The sequence below is a fragment of the Rutilus rutilus genome (genome assembly GCF_951802725.1).
Source record: "Rutilus rutilus genome assembly, chromosome: 18".
NCBI classification, from domain to species: domain Eukaryota; kingdom Metazoa; phylum Chordata; class Actinopteri; order Cypriniformes; family Leuciscidae; genus Rutilus; species Rutilus rutilus.
Window position 1 is genome coordinate 31,853,952 of NC_140231.1, and position 25,201 is coordinate 31,879,152.

At 37.8% G+C, this 25,201-nt stretch overlaps 2 protein-coding genes across 3 annotated transcripts in view; one reads left to right on the plus strand and one right to left on the minus strand.

Moving 5' to 3' along the window:
• Positions 1-13,859, plus strand: part of cert1b (ceramide transporter 1b) — a 39,330-nt gene extending 25,471 nt beyond the window's left edge. Inside the window, exons 4-18 of one of the 2 annotated variants that reach the window (XM_084387432.1) lie at positions 141-248; positions 616-754; positions 1,101-1,184; positions 2,046-2,203; positions 4,448-4,540; positions 4,662-4,748; positions 5,889-5,981; positions 6,122-6,202; positions 8,201-8,296; positions 9,220-9,352; positions 9,486-9,556; positions 9,629-9,757; positions 10,188-10,317; positions 10,510-10,644; positions 11,996-13,859. In XM_084387432.1, the coding sequence (XP_084243558.1) occupies positions 141-248; positions 616-754; positions 1,101-1,184; positions 2,046-2,203; positions 4,448-4,540; positions 4,662-4,748; positions 5,889-5,981; positions 6,122-6,202; positions 8,201-8,296; positions 9,220-9,352; positions 9,486-9,556; positions 9,629-9,757; positions 10,188-10,317; positions 10,510-10,637 (1,530 nt within the window). In that variant the 3' untranslated portion in view covers positions 10,638-10,644; positions 11,996-13,859. The remainder of the gene's footprint in view (positions 1-140; positions 249-615; positions 755-1,100; positions 1,185-2,045; positions 2,204-4,447; positions 4,541-4,661; positions 4,749-5,888; positions 5,982-6,121; positions 6,203-8,200; positions 8,297-9,219; positions 9,353-9,485; positions 9,557-9,628; positions 9,758-10,187; positions 10,318-10,509; positions 10,645-11,995) is intronic. The other variant, XM_084387433.1, reaches the window with a different exon arrangement.
• hmgcrb (3-hydroxy-3-methylglutaryl-CoA reductase b) lies at positions 13,857-24,724 on the minus strand. The gene is made up of 20 exons (XM_084387431.1): positions 24,645-24,724; positions 23,616-23,803; positions 23,217-23,328; positions 22,905-22,992; positions 22,734-22,818; positions 21,018-21,123; positions 20,581-20,687; positions 20,346-20,465; positions 19,520-19,644; positions 19,230-19,444; positions 18,952-19,067; positions 18,454-18,648; positions 18,194-18,352; positions 17,059-17,216; positions 16,862-16,967; positions 16,573-16,743; positions 16,246-16,386; positions 15,885-16,043; positions 15,435-15,589; positions 13,857-14,883 (listed from the first exon to the last, which is right to left on the minus strand). The coding sequence occupies exons 2-20, from the start codon at positions 23,781-23,783 to the stop codon at positions 14,832-14,834; spliced, it is 2,538 nt and encodes an 845-aa protein (XP_084243557.1). The 5' UTR covers positions 23,784-23,803; positions 24,645-24,724; the 3' UTR covers positions 13,857-14,831.
• Between the last annotated feature and the right edge of the window lie 477 nt (positions 24,725-25,201).

The window sequence follows — 25,201 nt, forward strand, 5'->3', positions numbered from 1 at the left end:
TAGGTCGATAGTCCTGCTTGTTGTCATCAAATTCTGCAAATGAACCTGGCTTTCACACACACTCTGTTGTCTGATGGACTGGAGTCTTTAGTGTGGAAGTGCTTCTGAATATCACATGATCTTTGTCTGTCTGTGTTTAGGCTGAATCTGGTTATGGTTCCGAGTCCAGTTTGAGGAGACATGGATCCATGCTTTCCCTCACATCAGCCACCAGCGGATACTCGGCCACCTCCACCTCCTCCTTTAAGGTGAGAAGAGCACAAACGAAATGTCCAATACTGATCGATGCCAATAAAAAAAACATCACTTCTATAGACCTTATGTAGCTCCGCCCCTTTTCAGCGCTGCGCTCGCTGTCTTTTGTCTTCCGGTCTGTATTTTCACAGCGATCTCACGTATTTATGAATAAACGGCTCGTTTAAAAAACGTCCCGGTCTACTGACATTTGTTAAGACATCTGCTTTAAACATTACAATCCTCATGATAACTTTCGTTAACTTTACAGTAAGTAAATCCTACAGTGATGCTATAGAAATATACAGAGCGACTGCATGTATCAAATATGCCTCTCCTCCCTAGTCTGAAGTCAAATAAGTTTGCGTGTGTGACCCACAGAAGGGTCACAGTCTGCGGGAGAAGCTGTCTGAGATGGAGACGTTTCGGGACATCTTGTGCAGGCAGGTGGACACGCTCCAGAAGTACTTCGACGGCTGTGCCGATGCTGTTCACAGAGACGAGCTCCAGAGGGACAAGAGTGAGTAGACGGAGCGTGAGTGCGAGTCAGAGTGGAGTGATTCTGCTGACAGGCATGTTTAGACAGCGCTGAAACTCATTCAGACTGCGGCAGCATCCAGATTCCTCTGCATTGGTGCGGTTCCTCTCGCTCGCTCTGGATGCATCTGTTGTTACAGCACAAGGGCCTGTTGATTCACACAAATGATCAACTGCCTCTTTTGTTCGTCCTAGTCCTTCCCCTGTACTACAGTATGCGTGTCTACAGTAGACTCTCAGTGTGTGAATGGGCCGATCTGGGCACCACCAACCACAGGGTAATGAGTTCACTCTGACTGTGTGTGTGTGTGTGTGTTTTCTCATCTCAGTCGTGGAGGATGATGAAGATGATTTTCCTACCACTCGCTCGGATGGAGAATTCCTGCATAACAATAACGGCAGCAAGGAGAAACGTGAGTGTGAGCACATTCTGATTTCTGTGTATGTGAAAATTCAGCAGGTTTCACGCTCAGTGAGCTCTCTCTGATTCAGCTCGAGGAGACGGCACTGGGGCGGCACTGACAACTTGAGCAGTTTGTCCACTTAATTTACTCCAGTGATCCAGTAATTTGAGCCTATTGTAATGATTTGTGTGTAATCTATAATATAAACTCAGCATTTCTTCATGATGTTGATGTTTTCATTGTGTTATGCATTTCTGCATTTTTTTTTGTGTGGAAAAATTATATATATATGTGATCATCAAACCATTTCTGTTCTTGAATAATATGACAAAGAATGACAGATGTTCTGTCAGATGTTTCGCACCGTGTCCCAACCAAGTCTTTATTAAAAAAATAATATTGTGAAGCAACAAAGTCACATCCTATATATATATATATATATATATATATATATATATATATATATATAGAAATAGAAATAGAAAAAAATAAATAAATATATAAATATATATATATATATTTATATTTATATTTATATTTATATCTATATTTATATTTATTTATATTAAAATACATACAGTACATATAAATGTAATATAAAATACTTAGAAATATAACTCTGGGCAACTACTGGTAGTGGTTAGGAATAAAAACTCAGAATAACATGGAAGGGATTTTGTTTTATCGGTTCATAATAATAGTAATAATAATAATAATAATAATAATAATTATTGATATAGTGCCTTTCAGCACCTCTAGTTCGATTGATGTTTATCACATCGTGCCTGCTTTGGACACTGTCTAGTAAAATAATGTCTTTAAGATGAATCTCTAAAGAGTGTAACTGAATGTGTTCTCTCTCCCCATCAGTATTCCAGTGTTTGAGTCATAAAGGCATTAATGGGATAGATTTTAAAGGAGAGGCCATCACGTTCAAGGCGACCACGGCGGGGATCTTGGCCACACTCTCTCACTGCATCGACCTGATGGTGAAGAGAGAGGACAGCTGGCAGAAGAGGCTGGATAAGGTACGAGACGCGTCTGGAAGCTCGTCCTTGAGCCACTAAAATCAGGAGAGGGATGTTGTATCTGTCAGAGTCACAATCACAACAGCAGTCTGTCAACTGCCTGAGCCCTGAATTACAGAGCCAAACCTTCTCCTCACTGTGAAATCATAGTGCAGAGCAAAAAATGTATGTGTGAACTGTCGTCAAAATGAATGCACATCAGCCCTGGCTATTCAGCGGCTAAAGTAGTTGTGAGATTGGTAGAAATTAGGGATGGGACGATTACCGGTTTCACTATAAACCACGATAAAATGTACTGATGGTTAGTAATATCGTTTAAAATTTAATTATCATTAAAACCGTGTTTGATTATCTCGATTTTAGATCCTGTTCAGCCAGCAACAGTCTGTTTATAAATCCATTATGTACAGCGTACAAAACAATCGTTCAGACAAGATGATCACAACAATATTATCAAACTCTGTAAACAATAAATCAACTCCGATTTAATTTTCAATACAGTTAAAAACGGAGACGCAAGACGGCAAGTTGTATTTGAATGAAACGAGAGAGCGCGCGAACGAGACTTTTATAGATGTTTTCTCTCAGTTAAGCACACTCTTCACATACATGTCGAAGAGCGAATGTTAAAAGGGAAAAGAAAACACTCGAAAACACGCTACAAATCAAAGTGGAAGTAAACACATTATAAAACAACGGTCAGCAGTAGAGCAGTCATCTTCCTCTTTGCGCGATCAATCTCACTCTCACTTTGCGTGCGCGCTCACATAAAAACAGCATGCATACAATAACTTACGCCATAGAAGAAGTTATCTTAAAGGCACATCCACATTCATGTCATGAACACTACTTAACACTAGGTGGCCGTTACAATGGATGTGCGCGGTGTTATAATGCGTTGCTATTGACGACCGTCATTATAAGGAAGGAAATGCTTTAAAAAGTGCATAGAGCTGCTTGTTTTATTTGTTGTTTGTTGATTTTCAAATATAAAACTTGTTGAAATGTCTTCAGTGTGAGCATCAACTCTTTTTGAACACTTTCATCTTGTTTTAACAAAACCGTGATAATATTGATAATCGCGATAATTTTGGTCACTATAATCGTGATATTACATTTTCATACCGTCCCATCCCTAGTAGAAATGCTATGTATTGATGCTATAGGGCTTCCATGACGACTCATTTATACTAATCAACTAATCATCCAGAGCAGTAGTCAGCTTCAGTTTCAGTGTAGCCTTTCACATTCTTGCAGTTTCAAATGTATTTTGGTTTTTAAAAGTTTTCATATAAAAATAATGCCACCCTTTGACATTGAATAAATGCAAGTAAATAAAGTCACATGACTCATGACTGCATCAAATACTGCTGCAGATAATCGCCTGGTTTGTGCAGACTAGGGTGTATAATTGAAATTATAAATGTTTCCTTTAACTAACTTCCAACTAACTAGAATGAAATGTTGAAATTATTACTAGTAATTACTTTAACTGAAATAAAAATAAATTAAAGCTATATAGAAATATAAAAAAACTAATAAAAATGACATGCGTGCCTCAAAAATTACTAAAATTTAAACTAAATTAAAGTGAAAACTGAAAATAAAAAGATAAAAACTATATCAAAATATTAATAAATATTATATAAATAATTATAAAATGACACTGGTGCAATCTAGAATAATCTGATATAAGATGTCTTCTGTCAGAGTAAGAGCCAATCAGAAAGTTTTGTGTGACTAATGTGACTGGACTCTATTATTTTAATATGCAGCAAATATCAACACCTCCTGTTTAACTACTGTAGTTATATAGTGAACCAATATTTACTACCATGTTAAATCTCTACACTGCTGCTATTGCAAATTCTGCAAGGGCTGGTAATTTCCATGAAGTCAAATCATATCTGAGAGTTTGAGCATAATTTTGGTGATGGTGTGCTCCTAAACATGGAGAGCTGTTGTTTCTCTTGGCAGAAGAGTGAATCCAGCCGTTTTAATGGGTTTGGGTGTGAACGTGGCGAGCGTGTGTTACAGAGACCGAGCCGAATGTGTCGCAGTCAGCAGCATTCAGCACAATACTGACATATGCAGTCAGAACAATGGAGCGCTTCACAACAATCCTGCACCTATACAGTCTCTCGCTCTGCCCAGATCACACCGAGACAAGATCCACTCAAGCCAAGACATTAAACATGACGGCAGCAGAGTGTTTACTCAGCTAAAGTCTCTTGCTTTCTACAGGAGATGGAGAAGAGGAGGAGGGTGGAGGAGGCGTATAAATCAGCTCTGTGTGAGCTCAAGAAGAAGTCTCATTTCGGAGGGCCCGATTACGAGGTGGGTTTGGTTTCTGTACGTGCGCTAATGCCTGCAGAACTTAAAAACTGAAGGCAGAGCTGGAAAGCGCATTAAGATCTTAATCATATTATCGTATTAATCATCTTGTTCTGTCCATCAGGAGGGTCCAAACAGCCTGATCAATGAAGACGAGTTCTTTGATGCCGTGGAGGCCGCTCTGGACCGACAAGACAAAATAGAAGAGCAGGTGTGTGATTACAGACGGCTCTGATACAGAATCAGAGTGTGTGTGTGTGTGTGTGTGTGTGTGTGTGTGTGTGTGTGTGTGTGTGTGTGGGTGTGTGTGTGTATTAGGGGTGTGACGGTTCAAATGACTCATGGTTTTATGGTTTCGGTATGTGCTGTGTTCAGGGGAAAAAGGACTACTCTCAATTAAAAACAAAAAAATAAGAACAAATAATTAAACCACAAGCAACAGCACAAATAAATACAATAGAGCAAATATACAAATAAAATAATGCTTTTCAAGTTTCAGTTTTCAGGTACAGAAATTGAAGTAATCAAATGTAAAACAACATTGCATATAAGCTTCACTGTATTAATTAAATAAAGATTAATCATCATTAAAGTTACAAAAGCTATTCAGTCAAGATGAGTGAGTGATTTCCTTGTCTTTTGCTGTTTGATTAACATTAATAACACTCAGACCGCAGTAATATTAGGCTGCTGTCCCTTTAAGACATCCAGCACGCTGATACTGACACACACGCGTCGTCTTCTGTTCAAAAGAACAGCATTTATTTGAAATGGAAATCTTTTGTAACTTTATAAATGTCACTTTTGACCAATTTATTAATTTATCAATAGTATTAATTTCTTAAAAAAAAAATACTGATCCCAAACTTTTGAATGGTAGTGTATATATTGAATAAAATGTGTCCTGAGTATTTTAAACTTTTACGCTGATCTTTTTAAAAAAATGTTTTACTTTTATACTATTTATTAAAAAGTCTTAAATTTGATTTTAAAAACTGCAGAACCAAATGATATGTTTCTTTGGTCAAAAGCATCTGCCAAATGCAAAAACGGAAATGTAATGCAAGTGTAAGATATAGTAGCTTTTTAAAAATGTAAAACAAATTTATTGGGGGGGAAAAACAGAGTTTATAGTCGATTTATTGCCTCATTATGTCTCATGATTAATCAGTGTGTGGAAAATAAATGATTATAAACATTAATATTTCACCATCCATATCAAATCCTAATGGAAACAATCAAGTTCCAGCCCTAAATCATTTTCCATTGATTATTCAGTTTCACTTTGAAGTGCTTCACATTATGGAAGTTAATCATGTTTTTAATCATTAACGCATGTTTGTTTTTCTAGTCTCAGTGTGAGAAGAGCCGGATACTGAGGAGCAATTCAGTGCCTTCAGGAGACGCCTACTCCACCGTGGGCTCGCACCGATTCGCTGAGAAGGTGAGTCTGGTCCTCTTCATGGTCTTCTCATCATGATCATCTGCAGACCTCTTCCTGTGCCCCTGTTGTCTCAGTCCATTTTCTTTTTTTTCTGCACTCCTGATGAAGCTGCATTTCTCTCTTCTTCCTCACTTGTGTAGCCCCCCTCTCGCCCTTCCTCTCCCTCATCTTCTGCTGTAGTCTTCACTCCTTCACTCTATGAGCACCGATTCAGTGCTGAGGTAACAGCGCCCTCTAGCACACTCATCCGACACTCATTCGGAGCTGCTGACTGGATGTTACACTGCTGATGCATATATATATAGATCAAAACATATCAAAACTTAGTGAGCTGCTTAGCTGCCTGGCGCTGATTGCAATCTGAGATGGGACACATTAATCAAATATGATGTTGCTTTGATTAAAAGCATCCGCCAAATGTAAATGTAACGCAAGTGTCAAATATAGTAGCTTTTTAAAAATGTAAAACAAATATATTGGGGGGGAAAAACATACTTTATAGTCGATTTATTGTCTTGATATGTCTCATGATTCATCAGTGTGCTCAATTGTAAGGAAAATAAATGATTATTTAGCATAAGCAGCGCACTATGTTTTGCTATGTTAACAACACATTAAAACCACATAATCTTGTTACCTCTATTTTCTTCTGTCTTTGTGTGTTTGGCTTTTTGAAATTATAGCTAATGATACTTTTTAAAGGGTAACTCTCGCCAAAATGCAGCCTAGGGTCTTTTTGTGAATCTACCCGAGGCAAACTTTCGTTTAAAAGCATAATTAGGATGGAAACGCCACTTTTAAGTTTGACCGTATTTTCGTTTTAGGTCAAATGAATGGGAGTGCTTGGGGCACGACTATGATAGCATCAAAAATCGCTATTTTTAAAACAATAAGAAGGCTCAACACAACATGAAACTGTGCTGGAAGTATCACCAGAGGCTCTACACATGAACTCCAGCATTGAGAACAGTGTTTGTGTACACAGAGTTTACTAAAAATAAAGGTTTTGAACAACTCACTGTCTCTGTGTGTCCGCCGGCATTTTGACAGTCAAAAATAGTCGATCTCCGATGTGAATGAGCTGACTCTGAATTTTAGTATTGCTTCTTATATGAGGATCCTTTTTCAAATACAAGGTCAATATTGATTTTCACGACAAAACAACAAATTATCCGTGAATTTATATGGAACTAAACTTTAGGAGCTTTCCATCTTTACTCTCCTCCCTGTTACGTTGCATTCGGAGATCGACTAGTTTTGACTGTCAAAATGCCGGCGGACACACAGCTACAGTGAGTTGTTCAAAATCTCTCTTTTTAGTGAACTCTGTGTACACAAACAATGTTCTCAATGCTGGAGTTCATGTGTAGAGCCGCTGGTGATACTTCCAGCACAGTTTCATGTTGTGTTGAGCCTTCTTAGTGTTTTAAAAATAGTGATTTTTGATGCTATCATAGTCGTGCCCCAAGCACTCCCATTCAAAAGGCAATTTGACCAAAAACGAAAATACGGTCAAACTTAAAAGTGGCGTTTCCATCCTAATTATGCTTTTAAATGAAAGTTTGCCTCGAGTAGATTCACAAAAAGACCCTAGGCTGCATTTTGGCGAGAGTTGCCCTTTAAGTGTCTTTTTGAAATCATAATTTGCTGGAACTATCTTACTTTAAGTCACTATGACATCAAAATGAAGCAAATTTGCTGTCGTAATTCATGTTCCTGGTTTTATTATTAAATCACATGGTCTTATGTGTGCATGTTTGTACTATGTAATTAAATTAAGTAGTTATACTTTAGTTATACTGGTGTAAGTTATACCAATAATTTCTTAGTGAGATCATATTTAATGTTTAGTTTTATGACCAAAGCTCTTTTGCTTTAATTATAGGGCAAAACATATAATGCAATGCAAGACAATGATCTTAGCAATATGGACAAATGGCCTTTCTAAAACCAGCAATTTAATGCCTGTAATAAAGTTTACAGCCATAACATCAAATAAGCGTTCTGTGGAGATGCTCTGGAGGGTGAACTTGACCTCAGGAAGTCTTGCTGATGCGTTTCATTTGGAAATACTGTTTCACTCGTACATTACAGAAGTGAAGTGGGTTGTGAAAGGAGTTTCATGTTGACAGATTGCTGCTCAGTTTTAGTGTGATTTACCTAGATCCTCTTAAATGAGGGCATGACCTCTGACCTTCTTGTTCTGCTTTGTTGGGCAGGTGGAGGAGATGGTGAAGAATCACATGACCTACTCTCTGCAGGACGTGGGTGGAGATGCTAACTGGCAGCTGGTGGTGGAGGAGGGGGAGATGAAGGTGAGCACACTCAGGACAGTACGAGTATGGAAAGAAATGAGTTCAGATGATTTCAATACGCACTCTTCAGCCCAATATTTGTGCGTTCTATGCAGTGTATTTGGTAGCATATTATATTAGTATTTGTTAGTGTTTTAAATTGAGTTTTATTTTAATTTATCTTTTTTTTTTTTTGGTTTTCATTAATGTTTTGAATTTGTTTTTTCAGCTTTCATTTTAATTTTAGTTTAAATTTTTAACACTTAAAAAAAAACTTTTTAATATTTTTATTTATTTGATTTCAGTTTTAGTTTAAATTGATGTTTATAGTTGGGTTTTATTTTTATATATATTTTTTTTAGTTTCATTTTTTATTTTATTTTAGATGTTTGTTTTTTGTTTTTATTATTTATATTTTATATTATTTTTTATTATGTATATTTAGTTATTTTATTTCCGTTTTAGAATTAATTTATTTCAGTTAGTTGCCAAGGTAACATTTCTTATTTTCAGTTAGTTTGTTTTCATTTAATATTTATATTTTATTTTAGTTTAGATGTTTGTTTTTTGTTTTTATTATTTATATAATTTTTTTATTATGTATATTTATTTATTTATTTATTTATTTTATTTCAGTTTTAGAATTAATTTATTTCAGTTAGTTGCCATGGCAACCTTTCATATTTTCAGTTAGTTTAATGTTTTCATCTAATATTTATATTTTATTTTTATTTCAAAATGTTTAAAAAAAAATTGTTAACAATATCACTTCTATGTATTTTTGTGCCTCATCGTGACATTAGCTTAGCATCGTGTTATGATCAAACTACTGGAATCAGTCACTTTTGAGATTCATTTAACATGGTGCCTGACAAGGTTAAAACTGGGTCTAAAACTCTAATGTGTGTGTGTGTGTGTGTGTGTGTTCTCTCTCTCTGTGTCAGGTGTACCGGAGGGAGGTGGAGGAGAACGGGATCGTGCTGGACCCGCTGAAGGCCACACACTCTGTCAAAGGGGTCACAGGTCATGAGGTCTGCCACTACTTCTGGGACACGGATGTCCGTAACGATTGGGAGAGTGAGTGTATACACACACACACACACACACACACACACACACACACACACACACACACATACACACAGAACTACATTTAGTTGTGTTCAGCTCGTCTGGCATCATTTATATCAGGTCTCATTTTTGTCTCCAGCTACTGTTGAAAACTTCAGCGTCGTGGAAACGTTGTCGGATAACGCCGTCATCATCTACCAGACTCATAAGGTGAGAAGAGTGTGTGAGAGACACTGGGCTCAGTGGAAGAGCACTTCCTCATGTTGTGTTTCCCTCGTGCAGAGAGTGTGGCCAGCGTCCCAGAGAGACGTCCTGTATCTGTCTGCCATCCGCAAGATCGTGGCCAATAACGAGAACGACCCAGACACGTGGCTCGTCTGCAACTTCTCAGTCGACCACGAGAATGCCCAGGTGAGCCTGTCTCTATGGCAACCGCTGAGTCAGCGTGTGTGTGATGAACCGAGCAGCAGCTCAGTGAGTTCACAGGGTTATGTTATGTGGATCTCTTCTGACTTCTTGAGTTTCTTCCAGGAACGAACACGTCACAATATTCCTCATTTGAATAATTAATATGCAGAATAAAGGGGCGGGGCCTGGTTGAGTTAGTTATTAGTGTGTTGAAACTGGTGGTTATGGTAAGGGGTGTATTTATTTATATGTGACCCTGGACCACAAAACCAGTCACGAGTCGCACGGGTATATAAGTGGCAATAGCCAACAATACATTATATGGGTCAAAATTATCAATTTTTCTTTTATGAATAAGCATGCAGGCTTATTTCTGAAGACGCTGTATGATTTATTTATGAGTCATTGTTTCATTGTTTTTGTCTTCATGCAGCCAAACAACAGATGTGTTCGTGCTAAAATCAACATTGGGATGATCTGCCAGACGCTGGTCAGTCCACCAGAGGGCAACAAAGAGATCAGCAGAGACAACATCCTGTGCAAGATCACATATGTGGCCAACGGTACTTTATCTTATCAAAAAGCTAATAAAATATAGAAATAACATATATCAATATTTCTAAATGTTTTCTGTTCATGTAAATGCATTAGTGTGGTGAGAATACAATGACTGACGGGACATCTATTCATCACACACCTGCTTGTTAATAAATAAGGTGTTACGCTGACTGGCCGTGTGTTTGTTGTTGCTGCAGTGAATCCTGGCGGCTGGGCTCCTGCGTCTGTCCTGAGGGCCGTGGCCAAGAGAGAATATCCCAAATTCCTCAAGCGCTTCACTTCCTACGTCCAGGAGAAAACTGCCGGAAAGCCCATCCTCTTCTGAGCACCAGGTACACCAGACCACAGCACACGAGAACCAGTTCAAGATACACAATCCGGCTGCTCCAAAATAAAGATCACTATTATTATAGCTTTATCAGACTGTATTTGGGTGAAGACATACTTTGGAAGATGGTTTTTTTTTTTTCAATCAATAATTGATTTATTTTTTTAAACTGCTAATTTGCATTACATGTTGTCTTTAAAAAAAGTCCTTATTTTCAGATATTAAAATGTTTAATAACTATTATTATTATTATTATTATTTTATTTTTGTTTATTATAATTAATAAAACAAATATATTTAGTTTGATTAGTGCTGCTGTTATTGTATTATTTATTTTATTATATATTCAAAAATAATATTCAATTAAGTTATGTTATATATTTAAATATATTTTATTATTATTGTTTATTTAACTAGTTATATTATTTTCAGTGCTGCTATTATCGTATTATTATTATTATTATTATTATATATTTATTATGTTATTTATTTATTTATTTTACTGGTTACAATAAAAGGTTTCATTATTTAACATGAACTAACAATGAAAAATAATTCTGAAGCATTTATTAATCTTAAATTTATATTAATATTAATTTTAACATTTTACTAATGCATTATTAAAATGAAAAGTTGCATCTGTTAATATCATTTTATGGACCTGAGCTGACATGAACTAACAATGAACAACTGTATGTTTATTAACTTAACATTAACAAAGATGCACAAATACCTTAAGAAATACATTACATTGTTAATGCATTAAATAATGTTAAAGGTGCACTGTGTGATATTTAGGAGGATCTGTTGACAGAAATGCAATATAATATTCATAACTATGTTTTCAGTGGTGTATAAAGACCTACGTAATGAACCGTTATGCTTTTATTACCTTAGAATGAGCCGTTTCTCTCTACATAAATGCACAACATGTTTCTACGGTGGCCCTGAACGGACAAACGCGTTTCGTCACTGTTGTTCTTCGTGTAAAGAAGCTATAGCTAAAGTCAGCGAGTAAAACACTGACACAATGATGAACAAGTGACAATAATATTCACAATAACATCGTTTTTACTGAATAATCAAGTAAACCTAATTTCTTAATTAATCTTTGTAAAGAAACCTCAGTTTAACTGACTGCTCTCTGCTGTCTCAGACGATGACATCACTTCCTGTCGGCCACCGTAACTTCTGTTGGTTGCAGTTCGCAACCTCACCACTAGATGCCGCTAATGATCACACACTGCACCTTTAACTAACGGGACCTTATTGTAAAGTGTTAGTTATGTTATTCCGTGTTATGTTGTTATTATAGTGGACTAGATGATTAATTGCTTTTGTCCTGTCCTCCGCAGTTCCCCAGTTCTGCTGTCAGTGTGTCTGAGCGCGTCCAGTTCCCACACACACACTCCTGCAGTGTGTTCATCAGCGGCCCCATCGGCAGACGCTTGAAGCCCTTCTGTAGCGCCACACTAGTTCACACAGGCCGTGTTTCTGCCAGAGGTCTAGATCCAGACAAGTATATATATATATGTATGTATGTAAGTAAGTGAGATGGGAAGTTTATATATATCGGAGAGTGTTGAAGCTGAACACACGAGACCGGCTGTTTTTAGTCCTGATTATTAGTGTTTTTCTGTTTAGAACAAACATTTCAGCTTTGCTTTCATTGTCCTCGTATAATCGTCAACGTTTCAGTACGGAATCAGAGGCATGTTTGTGAATGACCCGTGAACCTGCCTTTCGTCTCGACGTTCGCCGTCTCTTTGATGAAGCGCAGAATCCGACGCTGACGAAGAGCTGATCTGGACGATTGTGTAATCTTTAGTTATATGCGCGTCTCAGCGGCCGACGCACCGTAGCACAATTACAGATCCATCGCGACGGGCGAACCATTTTAATACGTCGGACGAACTTTGCGCGCAGATTATTTGTATATAATTTCATTATTGCTGAAGATCGTCAGTCGATGCTTTTACCTGACTAATCCAACTCCATATGCCTTAGTGTGTGTGTGTGTGTGTGTGAGAGAGATGAGAAGTGAGAAGTGTGTATCCTACTCAAACATTTCTAGAAAGTGCCTCATTATTGATCTGGTACGTCTTGCTGTTCGTACCGCCCACGTTATTGCTACATCCAGACCGCCGCCACGACCCAGGCGTCCTGTAGTGTTTCTACAAAGATCATTTCATATTGATTTTTTTTTTTTTTTTTTTTTACACCTTGTATTATTTAAACGTGATTTTGCAATCAGCAAAGACAGACCGAGAAGTGTCTTCTCACTGGAGAAGCTCTGACGCCACTTACATATTCTATCCAATAGGGAGACGTGGTTTAAATTTGGGGCGTAGATCACACGTAGTTGTTGATTGGGTAGAATTAGTTGTTTATTTATTTTTTTTCTCTTGATCAAATGAATTTTTCCGAAGTAAAAACTAAATCTCAAAGCATTCATAAACAATCTTACAAGGCACAAACTGGCAAAAAATAGATTTTATTTCTCGGTATTTTTCTCTTGTTTTCCTGTACAAATATCAAAAAGTTCTTAAATAAAGATGCATTTACTTTATTGACTGAAAAATTACTTATTGAGTGTCTTGTTTTCTGAAAAAAAAAAATCTAAATTCTGAGAAAACAAGATTATTTGGCAGATTTTTTGATTCTCGTTTTAAGTTTCTCTGAGATATTTGCATAAACTCACTTTTTAGAACATTTTAAAGTCGTTTAGTGTCTCCAGTAAATGTATCTTTCGATATTTGTAATAGAAAACAAGACAAAAAACACAGAGTAACCACTTTTTTGCAGAATGACGAGAGCTTTTACATTTTTTTTTTGCTGAACATTTTCATTGGTCAAACTGTCACATGATAGACTGTTAAAGACGCTTTAGAGGAGAGCAGGTGCACAACGACAACATCCGAGCGTTTACGGTAAGCTTTCGATTTTTCAAAACGTCACGCTCGTACGACTTAAACATTCCAGACGCTCGCTGAACCCGAATGTACGAATCCACCGGAGTGAAACCGTAAAGCTGAATGTGTTAGTGTTGTTCAGGAGAGAGGCGTTCTGCGTGTGTGTGTGTGTCCCTCTAATACAGTCTAGTGTGTTATTAGTTGCATTTGCACTGAATGTTCAGATGTCAGGATCAACATGTACTGTGAATAGAGGCGGCGCCGCTGCCGGTTTAGAGAGGAATAAAATGATTGACATCTTTCTGCACCGCTGACTGTTGTGTGGGTCATTTCTCTGTGCAAATAATGTTCCAGATTACAGTTTTGATCAGTCATTTTTCCCAATCTATTGCACACAAAATGCAAATAACACTGTTAATGTTTCTTTTTCCCAGTTAGGTGCATTTAATAAAAAATACTAAATCAATATTGAATAAAATCAATAGTTTAGCAGGAAAGAACGCAACTTTAAGAGACAGATATGGCTTTATTAGCACTTTCTATAGGCAGAAAGTGAAAGGATTTGCTTTTGTTGAGAAAAGCTGAAGCACTTTAAAGTCATACAGTGGCAATTCAGAAACGTGACGCATTTCATTAGTAGCACACACACACACACGCGCACACACACACACAATGCAAATAATGCAAACATCCACACTCAGATTCATAAGCTCAAATCACTTGTTAAATTAAATTAGCACCTGGTTTATAAGGTCCGTCAGTGGAGTTTGTCACAGTGAGTTTGGCAGGATTGATTCGACACATCAATTAAATACATTCATTCAGAATCTGATGCTCTCAAAGGTCCAAACCACACAATCATCCATCAAGCCCTGATCTCAGATCATGATTGAGTCTAAAAACTGAGAAAAAAAATCCCGTTTTCATAGAGTGATAAAGCTTTGCCGTGTTTCGGCTTTATCAGCTCGTACCAGGTTTTGAGCGAGTGACCGTTCTGGCTTGTAGTGCAAGACTAAACACACAGATTCAGGAACATGAGCAATCATCGAGTCTCACGCACTCAGCAGCCAATCACTGGGCAGCTCATGCTCGTTAACTCGTGTGTTCGCCTTATAAAATTGAGGCACAAAGCAAACGTAAAACATTAGTATTTCCCATAATTCCCGTTCAGGCGGCTTCACAGAAGAAAACTCCTCCAGACACGCGTCGAGACGGCCCGAGAACGACCACGAGGAACCACACAGACCTCATTTCCCAGAGTTCTCTGGGGGAGCACTCTTCATGAAGCTTCCTTGGGCTGCGCTTCAGTCTCTCTAATATTGACCTTCGACCTGTTTGAGAGAGTGAAAGAACTTCAGAATCCCAACAAAACAATATCATCTAAAGTCATATTGTGATATAGTTCAGTATATTAGTACTATAATAAGTTAAATAATATTTGTGATATTAGTAGGCAGTTTAGAAAGAACCGATGTAATATTGTATTTTTTAAATATAAAAAAAATATTAAATATGTATGCTATAATTACATTGTTGAACAATTGTGTGTGTATATATATATGCTAGTATATTTCACAAATAATTACACAGAAATGGTAAGTAACATGTTGAATGAAATGTCATTTTTTTAAATTAGAAACTAATTTAAACAAAAAAATTGATTGAACAAAAAAAAAAATCGATCTATATAATCATGCATTTTCTGTAAAGCTGCTTTGAAATGATGTATATTGTGAAAAGCGCTGTACAAGTAAATGTGAATTGAATATAAAAATACCATATATATTATTTATGTTTTGAAAATCAATATTGTTTCATTGCAAATGAAAAAAAGAAAATATTGTTTATGTATAGAGTTTTATACTGTATGTATAAGTTGTACCTGTTGTGAGTCATGTGACTCTTGACGAGGTGTCCCGCGGCGAGAGCGGCCATCAGTGAGAGCTCTCCTGCCAGCACTGTCCCACAGACGATCCGTGCCAGAGTTCGGGAGTTCTCACCGGGACACTGAGCACTGGCTCCCTGAACACCCAACATCTGACACACACACACACACAAGTCATGGGTTAATGTCAGAGCCTCAGTGACACTTGAGAGGTGGGGGTGGGTGGGTGTGTGTGTGTGAGAGAGAGAGAGAGTGTTTATGTATTTGTGTGTGTGTGTGAGAGAGAGAGTTTATGTATATGTGTGTGAGAGAGAGTGTGTGTGTGAGAGAAAGACAGAGTTTATGTGAGAGAGTGAGTGAGTGAGAGAAAGAGAGTGTGTGAGTGAGTGAAAGAGAAAGTGAGAGTGTGTGAGAGAGAAAGAGAGAGTGTGTGTGTGTGTGTGTCACCTGTAAACAGGCGTGTTGCGCGGGTAGGCCGGTTCCTCCGCCCACAGTGCCCAGCTCTAGCGAGGGCATCGTACAGGAGATGTACAGATCCTCTCCATCTGTGCCAACACTCTCCATCAGAGTAATGCAGTTACTGCTGCCCACCGACTGTGCAGGGTCCTACACACACACACACACACACACACACACACACACACATCTGTAATTACATACACTTAACATCTTATTTAGAACAATTATTTATTTTATATGCTGTGAAATCTTTACTCAGATTTCGAGTGTTTCATTTAAAAAGCACCTAACACTTTAAAAACAATAAGGTGTATGTCTCTCACACACACACACACACACACACACACACCTGTCCGCAGGCGATGTAGATGGCCGTCACGATGTTTGCCGCATGAGCGTTGAATCCACCGATGCTTCCGGCCATCGCTGATCCCACCAGATTCTTACTGATGTTCAGCTCCACCAGAGCGCCTGTGCTGCTCTTCAACACCTACACACACACACACACACACACACATCATATTACTACAGCAGTCAATCCACTCCATCAGTCGTGAGGAGTTTCCTGCACTGAACAGATAGAGAAGGTTGTGCAGAGGTTGAACATCAGCCAGAGCTCTCTGCCGCCCCCTAGAGGAGCGTAACTCAGTGTCTCGTGATCTTCTATCAGCCTGACCTCTTTCACCACTCGGGCCGGTACGACGGCTTCACACACTGTGGATTTTCCTCTGCCCTGGATCCAGTTGACAGCGGCTGGTTTTTTATCGGTGCAGAAGTTCCCACTGACGGCTAACAGACGCATGTCAGGATAGCGTTCCTGAAGTCTGCTCAGAGCCTCTTCTGTTCCCTACACACACACACACACACACTGCAACTTTAAACCTAGATATGAGTCAATCATGGAGTTCAGATGCTCTGTGAACTCTGACCCACAGATCTGCTTCATCACACACACACACACACACCTTCGACAGCATGTTCATGCCCATGGCGTCTCCGGTCTGAGACTGGAAGCGGATGTACAGGTTCCTCCCGGCCAAACTGACCTGCAGCCGGTCCAGACGAGCAAACCTGGAGAACACAGAGCTCAGGTTATCACTGGAAACTCTCCCATATCAGTGCTATATGAGGCTCATTCTGTGTGTGACCTTTGCCCTCTGACCTGCTGGTGTGATCGAAGGCCTGTTTGACGGCACCGAAGCCCTCTGAACTCTCCAGCCAACCCTTGACCTCGGCCGCCCGGCACGCTGACGGCATCTGAACCACCGGCCCGCGGGTCATCCCGTCCGCTAGAACACGACTGCTCACGCCACCCGACATCTACACACACAAGCACTCATCTGTTAGAGGACACTGACACTTACAGTGAGAGCGAGAACAACACATGAAGAGCTGCACCATTAACCCGTTAATAGATCACAATCGTGCAATCTCATCATTGTGTCTATTAAAGCTTTGATAAGTACGATCACAGCGAACATTCAGATCTGCATATTGGAGCCGCCGCTGAGCCAGACAGAGCCGCTGTCGTGTATAGGGGTATGAAACAGCTTCTTTTCAACCACATTTTTTATAAAGTAATGACGCTTCAAATAAAGACGGTATCAATTACATCATTACACCAGTAGGTGGCGACAAGTGACTGTTAAAGAGACTCAAGAGATTTGTTCAAAAACGCTGATTCATTCTGCAGTGGAGTGTTTATGAGTGAGTCATTCAATCATTCACTCATTAAATAGTTCATTTCAATTCATAAAACATATTAAAATAGACTTTGAGTCAATCTTTGAAAAAATTAAAGAAAGAAAATAAAAAAATGAAAGAAGGAATGAGAAAAAAAGAGGAAAAACAACAATGAATGAAAAAAGGAACAAATTAAAGGAAAGAAATAAACAAAAATACTAAAGTAAGAACAAACGAAGAAATTAAGAAACATCAGAAACAAAATTGATGAACGAATCAACAAAAAAGGAGCAAATGAGCACATGACAGAAAAATAAAGAATGGACAAAAAAAGAAAAATAATGTGCAAAAGAAAATACAAAATATGAATAGATCAACAAAAGAGGTAAGAGGAAAAACAACAATGAACGATTAATCAACAAACGAAAGGGAAAGAATCAAGCAACAATGAACTGAACAAAGAATGAACTAATCAAGACAAGATGGAACAAACAAGTGCAGGAATGACAGCAAATAAATAAAGCAGCAGGAGGAATGAACAAAAAAACAAACAAAACGAGAATGAGCAGAAAAAAGAAATAAGCAATAATGAGGAAAATGAACGAAAGACTCACTGTGACGGCTCGGCATCCTCGGTTGGTGCTGGCCACTAAACAGCCTTCTGTCGTTGCCATGGGGACGTGGAATTCTTTCCCGTCCAATAGGAGCGGTCCGGCCACGCCCACTGGCACAGGCACGTAGCCAATCACGTTCTCACAGTTAGTGCCGATCACCTGAGAACAAGGAAACCACAGTTAAACCGAGTTAAACAGCACGTCCTCACACACACACACACACACACACACACACACACGTGGCAGACGGTGAGCAGCACCTTTGAGTAGTCGTAGTGTCTGTAGGGCAGGTTCTCCAGCGCTGACGGGTCTGAGAGTTTAGAGGAGAGCATCTCTCTGCGTACGGCCACGCCTCTCTCGGGACTCTCCAGCACCGCTTCCAAACGGTATCCCAGAATCCCTCTGCACTCCACCAATGACGTCACCTCAGCGTTGCTCAGGAACCGAGCTCCTCTCTTAAACAAGAGAGAGAGAGAGACTTGACTTTAAGATCACATTATTTACAAAAAAAATTAAAGATATAACATTTATTAGTAAAAACAAAAATAAAAAAAAGGAGCTAGAAGGAGCGCAATGGATTTAAAACAGAGTCTCAAGACGTGAAAACAGCATCTTAGAAAAACCAAACACTTGTTTAAAAAAAAAAGAGAGAGAGAGAGAGAGAGAGAGAGAGGGATGATGTAAAGCACATGACGGTTTAAGATCAGTGAACACATGAGTGAGTGATTGATTGATTGATTGATTGATTGATTGATTACTCTGGGGTCTTTAAGTATGCTGAGACATTCGTCCACAGGGCGGCGCTGGTGAGACTGGAGCTCACGACACTCGTCCCCTTCTTCCTCCACGTGCTTTCCATCTCCATCTGACAGAACTATAAATCAGAATAACAAACAAGAATGAATAAAAGAACAAATGAAAGAAAGTACCAAACAATGAACAAATTAATAAACAACAGAAACAAGAATAAAAGATTGAATCAACCAACAAGCAAACATAATGGACGAAAGTTGAAAGAAGGGAAGATCCGGTTCACCTTTATTAGTCTGGATTGTCTTCAGGGCTTTTGGCGGGGCCAACTCCCTCTGACAGCGGTCCTCTCCTGCTCTCCTATTGGTCAGAGCGCAGCTGGGCGTGGCCACAGGGGATTTGATTGACAGGGATGATTCTGTTTCGGCCTGCTCGAAAAACACGTACTTGGCGGCCAATAACAGAGCGAGAGAGAGCGTGATGACCTGCTCCAAATCCACACTGAGAACAACAACAAGATGGTTTAAAACGACTCCTAAACTCTCAGCAACATTCGCTGTGTTCCTCAGCTGGTACCTGGACATGGTTCTGTCAGACTCCATGTTGGGTGTGGGCAGATCCACGTCTGAACTGCTCATGTTGTGTGTCGGAGATTCAGTCACGAGTCGACTGTGAGCGTGAACCAGAGCCAGACCTAGAGACTGAAGCAAACACAACCAGAACAGTCACAACACACACACACACACACACTTCAGGCACAATGCACTGTCATTTTAGTGTAAAGTGGCCCAGAAGAGGACACACAAACATCAACACAAGCTTATTAAAAGACATTAAGCAAAAAGTCAAGGGAAAAAATTATTGTTAAAATACTTCTTGTGACCACTGCATGTACACTAGCATTCAAATGTCTCTTCTGCTCACCAAAGCTGCACTTATTTGAGTAAAAATACAGTAAAAACAGTAATATTGTGAAATATTATTACCATTTAAACATTATATGCAAATATATTTAAAAATGCCATTTATTCCTGTGATCAAAGCTGAATTTTCAGCATCATTACTCCAGTCTTCAGTGTCACATGATCCTTCAGAAATCATTCTAATATGCGGATTATCTTCTCAAGAAACATTTATTAGTATGATCAATGTTGAAAACAGTTGTGCTGCTTCATATTTTTGTGGAAACCATGATATATGTTATTTTTTTCAGGATACTTTGATGAATGGAAAGTTTAAAAGAGAGCATTTATTTTAAATGGAAATAATTTGTAATGTTATAAATGTCTTTTCTGTCACTTGTATTCAATTTAATGAATCTTTATTGATTTTCTTTCAAAAACGAGATCTTACCGACCCCAGACTTTTGAAGATCAGTGTGTGACATGTTTCCTAAACTCACCATGATCATTTTGACTCTCTGAGTGACGGGGTTTGGTTTGTTTCCCTCTTCTTCCTCCAGGACACGAGCGAAATGACTGAGCTGCCAGATGGGCCGCCCCTCACGGCTCTCTCGGGACAGCTGGACGAGACAGGGGTGAGAGACCGGGGTCAATGCTCATTCACAGATCACTCACAGATCAAAGTTCAGTCAGAACATCTTAAACAAGACACAAATCCAGCAGTGCCACACTGACCTCTAACACCAGAGACACACAGGCGGGGAAGAACGTCAGGAACACAAAGTAATTGGCCAGAACCGACATGCAGCCGAAACAGCACATGATCTCCAGCTGGGGCACACCTGGAGTCAGACAGGAAGTAGTTATAAATAAATAGGAAGTTTAAAGCCAGAGTAAGACATTTTTAAGGGTTCAAGCGACTTCTATACAACAGATTTCCATGACTAAAAATTGCACAAAAAAATATTTTAAAGCTGAGAAAATGTAAAAAATATTCACCCTGAAAATTTACACGATTTTATAATTCTCTTTGACATTTCCACACCCTGAAATCACAATTAGGTCATAAAAATCCCTCTCATGAAGGTTTCTATGACCATAGTAGCCCTGCTTTTAATTAAACCATGTCTCTGGAGGAAAGCGAGAGAGTGAGAAACACTGCTTTAACACACCAGACATGGTGCCCACACCGATGACCAGACACTCCACGAGCGCGTCCAGGGTGAACGTGGGTCCCAGGATGGCCATGCCTTGAGCGATATTCTCCCGGACCTCCTCCTGTGGGTCACGTGACCCGTCATTATTACATTCATACGCACCAACATAACAGCACAAAGTAACAAACAGCAATATTCACATAGATACACTTATCAAGTGAAATCAAATTTATTTGTATATCACTATTTACAATACACATTTGTTTTACAGAAAATCATGATGTTAATGTTTGTAATATTTTTATGCTATAATATCTCATCAATAATATAGTTACATTTTGTGATGATATAAACAGTCGAGCAGCTGTGATTTTGCTATATACTTTACGTGAGTATATGCTCTATGTATGAGGATGAAGTTGGATGTTTTATATATTTAGAGCTGGGCAATTATATAATTTACATTTTTACATCAATATATCACCAAAACATTAATGTGTTTTGAATGTCTATTATTTGTTCATTATTTATCATGCTCACTTTTTTTATCTGTTTTATGGACAGTGTGAACTGGTTCAAAGAAATCATCTAAATTTACTAAAATAAAAATTAAAACCCAAAACATATATATTCAATTATATATACACTACCGTTCAAAAGTTTGGGGTCAGTAAGATTTTTAATGTTTTTGAAAGAAGTATCTTCTGCTCACCAAGGCTGCGTTTATTTGATTAAAAATACAAACAAAAACAGTAATATTGTGAAATATTATGACAATTTAAAATGACTGTTTTCTATTTTAATATATTTTAAACTGTAATTTATTCCTGTGATCAAAGCTGAATTTTCAGCATCATTACTCCAGTCTTCAGTGTCACATGATCCTTCAGAAATCATTCTAATATGATGATTTGATGCTCAAGAAACATTCATTATTATTATCAATGTTGAAAACATTGTTATGTACAAATTTTTTTCAAAATTCTTTGATGAATATAAAGTTCAAAAGAACAGCATTTATTTAAAATAGAATATTTTCTAACATTATAAATGTCTTTACTGTAACTTTTAATCAGTTTAACTCATCCTTGATGAATAAAAGTATTGATTTATTTTATTTATTTCCCCAAAAATAAAATTAAAATTCTTATTGACCGCAAACTTTAGAACGGTTGTGTTTAATGTTACAAAAGCTTTAGATTTCAGATAAATGCTGTTCTTTTGAGCTTTCTATTCATCATAGCATCATGAAATAAAAATGTAAATAACTGTTTTCAACATTGATAATAATCATAAATGTTTCTTGAGCATCAAATCATCATATTAGACTGATTTCTGTAGGATCATGTGACACTGAAGACTGGAGTAATGATGCTGAAAATTCAGCTTTGATCACAGAAATAAATTACAGTTTAAAATATAGAAAACAGTCATTTTAAATTGTCATAATATTTCACAATATTACTGTTTTTGTTTGTATTTTTAATCAAATAAATGCAGCCTTGGTGAGCAGAAGAGACTTCTTTTAAAAACATTAAAAATCTTACTGACCCCAAACTTTTGAACGGTAGTATATATATACCGGTATATACACACACATATATATACACACATACACGTGCTCTTAATACTCAAGAAATGGTCAATTAAATAAAAAGCCCATGAAAAACAAAACGCAATATTCTTGATGTTGTTTAATTATATTTTGGCAGAAAAATCATATTTCTGTACCTGTGAGTTTGAGCTGAGAGCGAACTTGGCCAGCGTGCAGGCTTTAGACAGATCGATCAGCAACAGGAAGAACGGCAGCGCCTCACTGGAGGAACACGAGGACACGTTTACACACACACACTATAATGAAAGATAATAATCCTGAATGTGTGAGACGGATGAGAGTCATACTTCAGTCCTGTGAGCTCTTTACCCAGGAAGTGAACGACCACAGTGCTGAACACAAAGCTGGAGAAGATGGTAAACAGACCAGCGATACCTGGACATGAAACAATAAATCAAACATTTCTATTACAAACAGTCAAACAGACGAAAGACAACGTTTCCTGGTCTTATCGTGAACAATCAGATATAGAGAACATCCAATTCCTTATAAATCCAATCCAATAACTTATAAATCTTTTTTTTTGTCTTGTCTTGTTAAATATCCTATTTTATTTGGAAATAAATCACAGTAAATGAGTTGAAGAGAGAGAAACTCACCCAGTATGTATTTGGAGCCGAGCTGACGGAGGTTTTTGAACTGGACGTAGATGTAAATGATGGCCATGCATCGTGTGATGGTTAAAATGATCATGTCACCGCTTTGAATTTTCTACAAAAAACACAAACAATCTTCATGTTAACATTGGTTTTATATAATAACTTGAAAGATATGCTTCAGTAAAGATCATAATTCCCGATCACACAGTTTACAGCCGATAAACTGAGCTGGACTTCAGTACCAACAAAACAGCTCAAATAGGAACTAAACCATAAACCTTGTGTGTAAATATACAGAGACATCTGCTACTTTATGTCAATAATTTTGTGAATGAACATGGAAACAGATCTGTATGATAACAGTGTATTCTGGAAGTCCAGTAAAGTCGATCCGTGTACCTCCTGTACTTTGGGACACTGATGGTTCCAGCCACAGATCTGGTCATTAGTAGCGAAAGCGTTCATGGACATCAGACACAGCGTCACGGCGACTGTTCCCACGATCACCTCCCACGGGTGAGAGGCGACGAACAGGCCATGGAGCCGGAAGACACGCGACAGCATCATCACGGCCTTCAGTGGATCACCTGTTAACAGGACATATAAAACAGCGGATCACCTGTTAACAGAACACACATAAACATCATAACTGGAGTCAGCTGCTGTCGACATCCAGATGTGTAAATGCCTATTTCCCAATTTCCAAAATGTGGAAAACAACAAAATCTTCAAAAATCTAAACAAAAATATGTGACAATTTGGATCAAAACAGTGTTGGATACTTATATTGAATATATGAATATTATTCAAACAACCAATATTATTCAGCAAATCAATAATCAACTAGTCCAAATGTCTTTCTGTACTCTTTTCTCAAAAATTTTATTTTGGTAAACAACTCTTCATGAATTTTTTATTTTATTTTCCTTTATTTATAATGCATTTAGAAATTTCACATTTCATCTCTTAAAAGATATATGAGAAGATTTTACTGAAATGAAACTGAAGAGACGTCAAAACTATTCACACATAAAGCATTTCCACCATTTAAGTTATGAAAGCTAACTGACATTAATAAAAATACATGACACAAAATAGTTCACTAGCATTAGCATGATCACATTTATAATCATTTGAGTTAATACATAATACTGATCGGGATCACCATAAACACACTATATTGCGTTTATAACACATTACAGATAATTAATTATTAATAACGTGCCTCACTAAGTTTGCCAAAGAATGAGAGGACATCATGCTAAGTTAATTTAGCATTAGCTAAAGGAGTCATAGCTGTCATTGAGCCTCTTTATTCAACAACAACACCGACAAATGTCAAGATAACTCATTATATCGACTGAAGAAGGGCATTTAAGAAAGAAAGTTAAAGATTTAACTGTTAATGTCTGAAATATTCCAACATACCCTCATCTATTCTCCTCTGATCCGTGTCCGTGTTACACGGTGAATGTGACTGACGTAATCCGATTCCGCCCTCAACGGGCTCGTGCCTGGAGCGAGCAGGCCCCGCCTACTGTCGTGACGTCATCTTAGACGAGCAAACGAAAAAATGAACAGTGGCATAATTATTCATTATTCTAATTTATTTAATCGAGTTTGACATACAGAAATGACTTCAAAAGATCAAGTTGCGTTTTTTTTCATTTAGTGTTGATATTAATGGATAGGGGAAAACAAAACACAATGGGAATTTTAGAACATTTCTGAAATAAACATTCAGCGATTAATGACAAGGCTACATATGATTCTTAAATTAAACTGCTGTTAGATTATTTTTTAGCTTATTTTTTATTTTACAGGTTTCAGAGACGACATTGAATTGTGTGAGTTGAACAAAAAATTTTTAAAAGATTTTTGACCCACTAATATAAAACACCTGAGTGTAGAAATATGTAGCCTACACATGATCAAAGACAATTAGTAATTCCTGGAATTTCACATGAAAAGACAGTTAATGTGAA

Bases quoted from the DNA above. Each gene is read 5' to 3' on its own strand.
- hmgcrb (XM_084387431.1), bottom strand. From the start codon at position 23,783: ATGATGCTGTCGCGTGTCTTCCGGCTCCATGGCCTGTTCGTCGCCTCT. The intron at 19,645-20,345 runs GTGAGTTTAGGA...TGTTTGCTTCAG, and splicing joins AGAGAGTCAAAATGATCATG to TCTCTAGGTCTGGCTCTGGT. The intron at 14,884-15,434 runs GTACAACTTATA...TCTCTCAAACAG, and splicing joins AGTCACATGACTCACAACAG to GTCGAAGGTCAATATTAGAG.